Source organism: Nansenia antarctica (genome assembly GCF_963989245.1).
Source record: "Nansenia antarctica genome assembly, chromosome: 10".
NCBI classification, from domain to species: domain Eukaryota; kingdom Metazoa; phylum Chordata; class Actinopteri; order Argentiniformes; family Microstomatidae; genus Nansenia; species Nansenia antarctica.
Genome location: NC_137680.1, coordinates 4,367,419 through 4,378,583, shown reverse-complemented (window position 1 = coordinate 4,378,583; position 11,165 = coordinate 4,367,419). Strand labels below are relative to the sequence as shown.

Below are 11,165 nucleotides of genomic sequence, written 5' to 3'. Positions count from 1 at the left end.
CCAGAATGTGTCACAGTTGTGGAGAGGCATGACTGTTGTATTTATAGATAGGGGCCAAAGTTAACATCATAGTGCAGTTAACACCTGCTGTTGTGATCTAAAGCACCGGGATATCCAACCCGCTAAGGATTCTCCCCCTTTACTCCCTTTTCTAAGCTTCTCGTTCACTCTGCCCAGGCGATTGTCCTACACAGGTGCTACACAGGGTGAATTATTATCCCCTATCAAGCTCTTTGGGGACCAAGTACATAAAACTGTATCCTCGATCTTTATGACAAATTATCCCATTCGGGTTTGACAAGCACACAACGTTTATTTATTCAAGCAAATGTAATACGATGTCAATCAATACTCAATACAAATAAATAAAACATGTCAATCAAAGTCAAATTCTTGACAACAACGGTCCAGACAAATGATCATTACAATAAATGTGATGTTTTACATACATTGTCATACATACTGTGTAGCTTAATTTATTTTCGGTGAAAGTGATTTTCAATCCCAAAGAAACGTATGCCATAATAAACTTAAGGATACGACGTATACCATGCTTTCAGCAACAAAACAGTCAATATACACAGTATACGAAAACATTGATTAACTTTAAACTATCCCTCCCTCCATGTCATCCTAAAAACTAAACCTAAAAGTAGAACATACTTCATCCTCTGTTGTCATAGAGATGGGGTGAAGAGGGTGAGAGGACCCATGTTCTTCCCGTTGTCCGTGTCGCACGGGTTATAGAAAGGGAACAGCGGAACCAGCGGAACCTCCACCTCCATGGAGAAGGTGTATAGCGACGCCATGGTGACGGCGTTATAGAACGACACCTCCTCCTTCTCGCAGTCTAAGAACACTCCGACTCGCAGGGGGCGGTGGGACACCTGCACGCGGGTGGGCTTGGGGTCGGTGCACGCCTGGATGGCTCCGCCCTTCAGGCACAGGGTCCACAGGCCGGCGGAGGTGCCGCAGGAGTCCATCTCGCCCCTGTGGACGTCCTCCCGGGCCACGCCCAGCCGCCAGGCCGTCTTGCCGCCCACCTCCACCTCCCAGTAGTGGCGTCCGTGGGAGAAGCCCTGGCGGCCCATCACGCAGTAGTAGTAGTGGAAGCGCCGCGGGTTGGGGGGCTCCTGATCACCCGGCGACGCCTCCTTGACGACTTTGTCCTCGTCGTACCACACGGAGGTGAAGGTCGGGGAGACGGTGAGCTGAGGGTGGGCCGTGTCCGGGTCGAAGGTCACTGTGGTGATGTCTGGTGATGTGGAGGAGATGGAGAAGAAGAAGGGGGTCAGAATCAGATCCCTGAGGTGAGTGGTGTTGTTTATTGTACTTGAGTGTGTTTGACGTCGCATGGTACATGTGTGCATGTGTGCGTAAGGTTTATCCTTACTTGGGTAGAGGCAGCTTTTCATGTGTTTCCATATCCTGTACTGGATGGGCCCGATAAACATTCCCGCATGCACCTCACTGTCTACCTCCACTGGGGGGATAAAGCTCACCTGGGACCTAGAGGGAGAGGGGGGGGGGGTGCAGGGGAGGAGTGGACTGATGAATGAGAGAATGACAAGATTTGATGAATATGTCAAAGGAAGGACAGAGAGAGAGAGAGAGGGGGGGGGGAATATATGCAGAAGAGATGGATTCATCATAAGAGGGATGACGAGATAGAGTCAGGTAACAAATAAGGTATTCGACACTTGCCTTTTGATGAGGTCCTGGATTTCCTACAGAGACAAAATGGATCGGTCATCATTGTGAATGACTCAAGAAGATAGCACAACAACAACAACACACATTATATTTGTTCAGCTTCTTCTTCTTCTTCGGCGTATGGGTTGTTGTTTTCCTCTCCACTCCACCAGGCTCGGGGCCGGCCGAGGGGCTACCCTTTTACCACCCCGAGACCTGGTTGAGGGGCTCACCCGGGCTATATTTCTGGACACCCCTCCAGAAGCCACGTCGTCGTTTGTTCAGCTAATGAGGACCCAGTAGTTCAGCAGTTATAATTCCAATCTTAAAAACAAATACAAATAAATGGTCCCCCAATGCCTGTGCTGTCTCAGTCTCAGACAGAGGTGCCAAGACTCTGTCCTCGAGTGCTGCAGCCTGCAGTGTCTGCTGCGTTCTGTCTTCACGTTTTAATGAGGAATTGATCTAGACCTGCAGCACCACGCGAGTAGACTCCCTCAGCCGATCAATGACTAATTGATCAAATAAGTGCCTTGGGAAAACACAGAAACAGCTGACACTGTGGTCCTATAGGAGAATGGGATGATTTTCGCCCCATTGACACAAATTTCCAGTTATTGCTGCTGTGCGAAGACAGCATTCACTAGGTTCTATGGAGGGACTCCAACCTCTCCAGTACTACCCTCCCCTCTACACACCTTCCCCTCTGCACACCCTCCCCTCTACACACCCTCCCCTCTACACACCCTCCCCTCTACACACCCTCCCCTCTACACACCCTCCCCTCTACACACCCTCCCCCCCCATGCCATCTATTGAAATGCCCCACATGAAGATAAGCTATATGCAGCTCCATATACAGTAGAAATCTCCAGACTATTTTATTCTGCTTCCCAGAATAATCTGCTTCCCAGAATAAACATAATGTCATTATGTCAATAATGTCAATACGTCATAAAGAGGTCCTGTGTGGGTGGATAGGTGGAGGAAGGAGATGGGAACGATCTATTGTCTTGATTGTGTAATGTTGTTCTTTTTTAGATATCCTAACGAAAGCTCACTTTCAGCAGTTTGGGACTGTCGTCCTCTGTCAGTTTCTTGTTGAGCATTGCGATGGCTCCCTCCAAGTCCTTCCCTTGCTCTGCGATCTTCCTCCCTCTCGCCCTCAGCAGCTTCACTCTCTTCTCTCTCCCCATCCTCAGTCGCTCCATGTCCCTGTCCTCCTCCTCGTCCAGGAAACTATGGAGGTTCTGGAACTCCGCTTTGATGTCACGTGCCAAAACATCAAACCTGTTCTGAGGAGACAACGGGGGGAAGGGGGTTTCAGTTTTACATAATAATATCGGACAAACTATTATCAATGCCAAACCTTTGCATGTAATAATGTGACAGACATACCGTAGCCTGATAACATATTAGCATAATGTTGATACTTTACTTCTACAAAACTATTATCAATACCAAACCTTTGCATGTAATAATGTGACAGACCATAGCCTGATAACATATTGCATTCAGACACAAGTATATCAACTTTAAAAAACACTGAATATGTGCAGTAGATCGTGGTGGTAAATAACGATTACCTCTACGTTCACTGACTCTAAGTAGGTCTCTCTCTCTGCATCCCAGCACTCGTCTAGCTCATGCTTTATTCTTTTAATAGCCTGCATGAGCTTCTCCTGAAACACCCAGACAAAAGACACAGGGAGAACAAAAGGAAAGGGTCATAAACACACTTAGAGAGAGAGAAAGTTGCCAAGTAACTGAGGCATCAAGTGATTTTACAATGACCGATGTTGTTCAAGCAGGTATGTAGCAGATGTATTTGGGTAATAATCTTTTCTTGGGTATGGCACCAGTAACAAATTAACTTCCCAAAATGTACCATTGGTATACTTTATTTTGTTATCTTTTTGAAAATGTAACTTACTTTGTAGTACCTATCTTTACTAGACAAAACAACTCAAAGTGAAAATGATTAAGTGTGAAGCTTACCTTGTGGCCAGAGAGAAGGCTTTTATTGCAGTTGTTGTTGGTGTCTTTCATTTTATTTTTGTACATTCCAATTTCCCCTAAAGAGACAAGAAGATAAATACAGGGGACTCTTGGGAATGAACAAGGGAATGGGAGTAGGTGCAATAAAAGAGAGGGAGGAAGGGGGAGGGACAGAGAGTGGAAGGACAGGGAAAGAGAAAAGGATAAATCAGAGAGAGAGAGAGAGAGAGAGAGAGAGAGAGAGAGAGAGAGAGAGAGAGAGAGAGAGAGAGAGAGAGAGACAGAGACAGAGACAGAGACAGAGACAGAGACAGAGACAGAGAGAGAGACAGAGAGAGGGAGACCTATAGACTGACATGAGAAAGACAATAAATAAACCCAAGAGCACAACCAATGTCATACACCAAGGATTTATCTTTTTTTATAATGCTAACAAGCCCAGGTAACTGTATTCCCCAGTGAGTGCCTGACTGAAAACGAGGGTCCATTAACACTGGGGTGAAATACAGGAGGGGGGGGGGGGGGGGCGGTAGCAACAGCAGCAGCAGCAGCAGCGATTTATGGCATCAAGCAGAGAAGACTCTATTTCTGTCTGCCACTGTCTTTCTGGAAACAAGGGAGGGAACCTGCCAGGGGAGAGATGCAGTCAGTCAGCAGGGGGGTGGATTGTGTTTCATCTGAACTGGTGGTATATATGGAAGGGTGATTATTTTTGTATGTTGGTTTAGTAATGTATGGGGGTATGTATGATGAGATCCAGTGTATGGCAACAACTGTAAGCAATTAAATATTATATTTTAAAAAATGGAATGGATAAATATTGGTTTATGTAGCTTGCTGAGTTTTGTGGATCTGGAAGGAAGCACTGACAGAAATAATCGTCAGCATTTTATCTTTATCACTCTCCCTCTCCTCTCCCTCTGACAAATGCACTGCATGCACTGCACACACACACATGCACGCGCGCACACACACACACACACACACACACACACACACACACACACACACACACACAAGTGATAATAGCATTGTATCACTCTCCCTCTCTCCCTCTGACAAATGCACTGCATGCACTGCACACACACACGCACGCACACGCACACACACACACACACACACACACACACACACACACACACACACGCACACACACACACACCACACACACACACACACACACGCACACACACACATGCACACACACACACACACACACACACACACACACACACACACACACACACACACACACACACACTGCTGACTAGGTGGGCGGGTGTGCAGCATTACTCATCTCTGTGAATGTTCCTCATCTATAATTCATCATGCTGGCTGGGTCCTGATGATGTGACTGTGTGCTGAGCTCCCAGGGCGGGCTGCAAGCTCAGCGCATTACACACAGTACTGTGTGTGGAGAACGGTGGGAGACACTCTGTGTCACATTACAATAAAGATTGCTCAGAAGACTGAGGTGCACACTGCACAGCACATGATTTCCTGTGTTTCTGTGTAATATCCATATTGGATATTAATCAATCAATTAGTATCAGCCTGTATGTACACAGTAGCCTACACAGCCTAAATCCTACTATTTCAGTATGTTTTCAGTAGTTAAGGCCTAATCTATAACTCGTCGCCAATATTAGTCTAACATTCTTGATATATAATTCTCATGTATGTGGATATTTAAAAAAAATTAATATAAAATATTGACACTAATCGTTATTAGCTGCTGCGTCATTTCCGACTCTGGAAAATGACAACACGGAAGTAAACAAAGAAGCACGTCGCACAGTTTCAAAAGCAGAGAGGTATGAACAATCATTTGGGACATTAATGTTCATTTTATAAGACCTTTTTTTGCATGCATAGTTTCGGTAATAACAAGTCGGTAGTCGGTGATGTTTTCATAGCAAACCTGGAAAGTAACGATAGTGCACTTTGACAGTTAAAAACAATTACGCCAAGCTAACAGGCTAGCTTCCTAAGCTAACACTCGGGCTGGGGAACTCTGATGCACCAAACCTCGAGACAGCTTCAACTAACTACGTTGTTGTACCAAATCGTGAGTTTAGAATGATAAGGTTCTGTCTCCGTTTAGAATTATAAGGTTCTATCTCCGTTTAGAATGATAAGGTACTTCTATCTCCGTTTAGAATGATAAGGTTCTATCTCCGTTTAGAATGATACGGTTCTATCTCCGTTTAGAATGAGAAGGTTCTATCTCCGTTTAGAATGAGAAGGTTCTATCTCCGTTTAGAATGATAAGGTTCTATCTCCGTTTAGAATGATAAGGTTCTATCTCCGTTTAGAATGATAAGGTTCTATCTCCGTTTAGAATGATAAGGTTCTATCTCCGTTTAGAATGATAAGGTTCTATCTCCGTTTAGAATGATAAGGTTCTATCTCCGTTTAGAATGAGAAGGTTCTATCTCCGTTTAGGGTAGTTCAGAGATATTGAGCGTCAACGTTTTTACATTCCATTATGTTTTGTGAGATGGAACCTTTGTATTTTATTAATTACTAACTCAAAAATTTAAACATTTTAAAAATAACACCACACAGGCATTAATAAACACCTAATGGATCAGATTATGTAAAAAAATAAATTTTGACCAAATATGGAGACCTTCACGAATTGTGGTTCTGTAGACCGCCGTGTGGACTGCGGGTGAACAGAGGACCGGCTGAAGTCAGAATCCCCATAATAAACGTGTGTTCATCCCCGTGTCAGAAATGAACGGTCAAGCCGACATGGAGGTAGATTACAAGAGGAAGTACAAAAACCTGAAACGCAAATTGAAATTTCTGGTTTATGTGAGTATTCTAATGTTGTCTCTCAATCCCTAGTAAGGACCGCTACAGTATTTTCCACAACACAAATCTTATAGTATTGAATTTGTGTGTTGTGTTCTCTTCTTGTCTGTTCAGGAGCAGGAATGCTTTCAGGAAGAACTTAGAAAATCTCAGAGAAAGCTGCTTAAAGTTTCCAGAGACAAAAGGTGGGTATGAATGGGGAAATGCTTCATTTAGAATAACATCTTGTCATCCATGATGTAGGCTAACATAATGACATTATGTTCCTGGCTAACCTGGTAAGGATGGCTTGAGACTAGCGTATATCATCTTTAGGGTTAACAGTGACTCTATCCGTTGATTTCCCGTGCAGCTTTCTGCTCGACAGACTGTTACAATATGAGAGGGTGGACGAGGACTCTTCAGGTAAACTACCCCAAAGTCCTTAGTAGCTATCCCAAGTCTCAAGTGTAAATAGTGTTCATGTACTGATACTCTGATCCCTGTTTTATGTCGCAGACTCAGATGCTACAGCATCCTCTGAGAACAGTGAAGGAGAGGGACACAGGGATAGGGAAAGAGAGAGAGATGGAGGAAAGAAGTGAGTTTGACACACAGCATTCCAATATTATATGACAATAAAACGTGTTGAATTGTTTTTATTATATGCCATCATTCTCTAACCCCCCCACCCCTCTCTATTGCTTAGGAGAAGGAGTAGTCCTGGTGTTACCCTTCCTTCATCCTCATCCCCTCATCTTTCCCTCCTTTCACGCCCTGGAGTGAACTCCCTTCAGTCTGCAGGCACTACACCCTACCTCAACACGGTGAGTTATTATTGTTTCTGCTACAGATATCAATCAGTACGATCAATAACAGTAACATCATTGAATGTTGCCATTATCATTTCCAATTTACATAAGATAATCACTGTTTTAATTTGCCATTTGATTATTCTTTTATGCTTTCATTTGTTAATTTTTTGCATCTTATTCATATACTTTCTCTTCTTTTTCTGTGTTTTTTTTCTGTCTATACTTTTTTCATTGTATTGCTGTATTTGTACACTTTGTTTTGTGTGTGTTTATGTGTGTTTTTGTTATTGGCATTGGTGTGTCTGTTTCTTTGTCTGTGTGTGTGCGTTCGTGTGTGTGTATCATTCGTGTGTGTGCGCGTTCGTGTGTGTGTGTGTGTGTGTGTGTGTGTGTGTGTGTGTGTGGTAAATTGTCACATGGGGCCTGTGTGTGTGTGGTGGGTAGTTGCCCTTCCCACCGGAGTATTTGGCTCCCCCAGCTGAGCGAATGAAGAAAGAGAGAAAGACAAAGACGCCCAAACACAGGAAAGAGACGTCGGGGAAGGTGAGAGAGAGAGGTGGGGGGGCCACACAGACAGGTCAGAGGTCATACATTACATAGGTCTTGAGGACTTAGACTTAGAGGATACAGTATCATTGCAGTGCTCAGGTCAGGTCAGGTGTATAGGTAAGTCTATACTCTATGTTACATATTGCCCAATGGATTGTTTTCATATTTCTTATAATTCATTAAAATATTATTTTGTATACCTTATCTATCCTTTCTCTTTCTCCATATTATGTCACACATTTCCCAAACAACTCCTCCTACTCCACCTATATTAAACCTCAAAACACCACTTCTCCCCCATCGTCTGCTATTTCTTTTCTTTCTTTTCTCCCTTTCATCCCTCTCTTCTTCATCCCTCTCTTTCTCCATACCTCTATCCCCTTCTTCTCTCACTTTTCTCATCCCTCCCTTCTCGACTGCCTTCTCCTTCTGTCCTTCCCCCATTTCTCATTCCTCATCCCTCTCTTTCTCCATACCTCTATCCCCTTCTTCTCTCACTTTTTTCATCCCTCCCTCCTTCTCCTGTCCTTCCCGTTTCTCATCCCTCTCATTCTGCTGCTCTCCTCTTCAGGTGGTGGCCCCCCTGGCGCCCCCCCCCGCGGCCAGCGCCCCGTTCAGCTGGGTGCCGAGGCAGATGCTGAGCGGCGACGCTGCGGAGGAAGAGGGGGAGAGCGACGGAGACAGCGACAGAGGAGACGAGGAGAGGGGGGAGGACGAAGCTGAACTGGTTATAGATATCCCCAACGAGTGATTCTGGCGTGTGTGTGTGTGTGGGGGGGGGGGGCACGCCCAACTCCTCCCATTATGTGAAACGGTGTGCCAAGCTCCCCCCAGTGGACTCTGATTGTTACTGCAATATCACTCTCAAAACAATAACCCTGATTGTGATAATTTTTCCAATAATGTCACCATCAAGTGGAATGTGACCGGGGACAAACGAAAGTTCAGCGTTGCAAAACTGACATGAAAATGGAAATGTTTTGGCTGCTAAAAGGAACTGCGCAGACAGGTTCGATTTATTTTCCAAAATAATTTGCTTGTATATGTACTGGTCACAAGTTAACCATGACCACGTATTTCATCATTTATTGTTATTTGATTGCATTTTTACTGTTATCACGAAAGTCATGGAAGACAAAAGGTTGAAGACAGACAGCTTCTGCCATGCAATTATGTTGCCTAGTACTTTTTGTACAAAACTGTCTGTAAATGAGGATTTGTTTTCTGTTGCTAATGGAGTTCCTGTCTTTTGTACCCATGATGACCTGAAATCACATTAAAGTGGTAACATTTCAGCTGAAGGCCTACTGGAGCCAACTAGTTTCACTCATTGTATGTTGTATGTTGTATGTTGTCTTCTGCTCAGACAGACAACAGGCACTACGGACTGTTAGGGGTTAGGGTTAGGGGTCAGGGTTAGGAACCTTGTTTGGGTACCTCTGTGTGTGTAGTACACCCGTGTACCTCAGATAGCCTTTCATTCAAAGCAGTAGTTGTTTGAGAAGTGTGTATGTGTGTTTATATGTAACCCTGAACAAGATAACATACCATTCCACCATACCATTCCACCATGTGGTTAGGGGTCAGGGTTAGGAACCTTGTTTGGGTACCTCTGTGTGTGTAGTACACCTGTGTACCTCAGATAGCCTTTCATTCAAAGCAGTAGTTGTTTGAGAAGTGTGTATGTGTTTATATGTAACCCTGAACAAGATAACATACCATTCCACCATTCCAACTCTCCAGAGGACATATTTTGCCTGGAGACAAAAGGCTTTCAATCTGACTTTTTTTGTTTTTTGCATTCAGTGCTCCGTCCAAAACCACACACCCTAAAGCCCTCAGAGAGCAGCAGCAGCAGCAGTCAGTCATTCAATGTGTCAGGAATGCATTTCATTATCAACACGCTAATAGCAGTTGCAAGAGAATGTAGAAAGGTACTGCATGACAATTATCTGAACACTGATTATGCACTGAAAAAGGCTCCTAAAGACTGTAACTGTTAAAGCTTACACATATCAAGATATTGGTCTCACAGATCTTCATTGAAATGTAATTAAATAACATTTGCATGAATTCCCATATAAGCGTTGTCTGTCAATCGCAAGGATACACTATGGACTGATTCTAGTCACAAATCCTTGCCATCAGCATGACAACAAACAAACAGTGTTAGAGGTCATAAGGTGAAGAGGAAATTAACTTGTTTCCTAAGCACTCTCCTCTCTTGAAATCTCATAGACTGGGTTGTAATTATTATTATTATTATTATTATTATTATTATTATTATTATTATTGATTTGTTAAGAACACTCCAGAAACACCTTCATTTCCTGAACAGGAAACATGTCTCGACCGGCTTGTTATGAAATGGTGAGACAGCACTGTGTCACACTGTGGGTAGAGACCGCAGAAATGTGATATACAAATTGGGATTAGTGTTGACTACTGTTACCTCATAGGGAGTGGTAGATGGTAGATACTGTATATCAGAGTGGGATACACAGGTTAGGATAAGAGTGACCACTGATCCTTTACCGACCCCCAAATCAGAGAGGATGTTATTCTGTCTATCCTAGATTCTGGAACCTTCTGCTGGATATACTATTTCACCCAAGATCACCTCTGTGTAACATGGCTTGTGCCGCGTGACTGTACTCAATTACATGCCTAAGCATTGGGCTTAACACTATGAGGAGTCAGCAGAGGTTGTTGTTTTAACCAGAATAATTAACTATTGAGCTCGCTAATCAAGCAGCCAACCCCTTGCAAAAAAGTGCATTGTTTGAGAATGCAGACTTACAGGTAATTGGCATTGCTCTTTGGGCGTGGGTTTGGTTTGTGTGCTTAACAGCCAAACAGAGGTAGAGGTGTAACTAGAGAGAAAGAGAGAGAGAGAAGGAAGGAGGGAGGGAGGGTGAAACAGAGGTGTAGCCAGAGAGAGAGAGAGAGAGCGTGAGTGAGTGAGTGAGGGAGGGACAGAGGGAGAGAGAGGTTGTCAGGGAGGGGAGAGAAGAGAAACAGAGTGGTAAGCAAGATTCTGCTTGTGCAACCCACACAGAACTGCACACATTCAACAACCCAAAAAAAAAGAAAAAGAAGGACAGGCATGGGTGGGGACGTGGTGGAGGAGAGAGCATATTAAAAAACAAACAAAAACGAGAGAGAGAGCGACAGAGATTTGCCAAGCCACAGCCACCAGCCACCATTCTTATCATCTGTGGATACGGAAAGAAAAAAACCCTCTGGATAATTTATTAGGCTGCTCTCTGTGTGGGAGTTGTGCTGGGTGCTGAGCTCACCACCACCACCACC

General features: G+C 44.1%; 2 protein-coding genes across 3 annotated transcripts; one reads left to right on the top strand and one right to left on the bottom strand.

Annotated features, from left to right (window-relative positions):
• Positions 1-677: 677 nt before the first annotated feature.
• On the bottom strand, positions 678-3,741 carry LOC308166263 (zinc-binding protein A33; the record flags this gene model as incomplete). The annotated part of the gene is made up of 6 exons (XM_080540531.1): positions 678-1,255; positions 1,394-1,509; positions 1,705-1,727; positions 2,754-2,987; positions 3,279-3,374; positions 3,691-3,741. 6 exons carry the CDS (start codon positions 3,739-3,741, stop codon positions 678-680), a joined length of 1,098 nt encoding a protein of 365 aa, XP_080396657.1.
• Positions 3,742-5,465: 1,724 nt separating this feature from the next.
• On the top strand, positions 5,466-9,120 carry ino80e (INO80 complex subunit E). 2 transcript variants are annotated; one of them, XM_080540002.1, is made up of 8 exons: positions 5,466-5,504; positions 6,346-6,510; positions 6,625-6,695; positions 6,863-6,915; positions 7,009-7,090; positions 7,199-7,316; positions 7,749-7,847; positions 8,425-9,120. In XM_080540002.1, exons 2-8 carry the CDS (start codon positions 6,430-6,432, stop codon positions 8,602-8,604), a joined length of 684 nt encoding a protein of 227 aa, XP_080396128.1. In that variant the 5' UTR covers positions 5,466-5,504; positions 6,346-6,429; the 3' UTR covers positions 8,605-9,120. The 2 variants fall into 2 exon arrangements, with proteins under 2 accessions (XP_080396128.1, XP_080396129.1); XM_080540003.1 differs by lacking the exon at positions 7,749-7,847.
• The last annotated feature ends 2,045 nt before the right edge of the window (positions 9,121-11,165 follow it).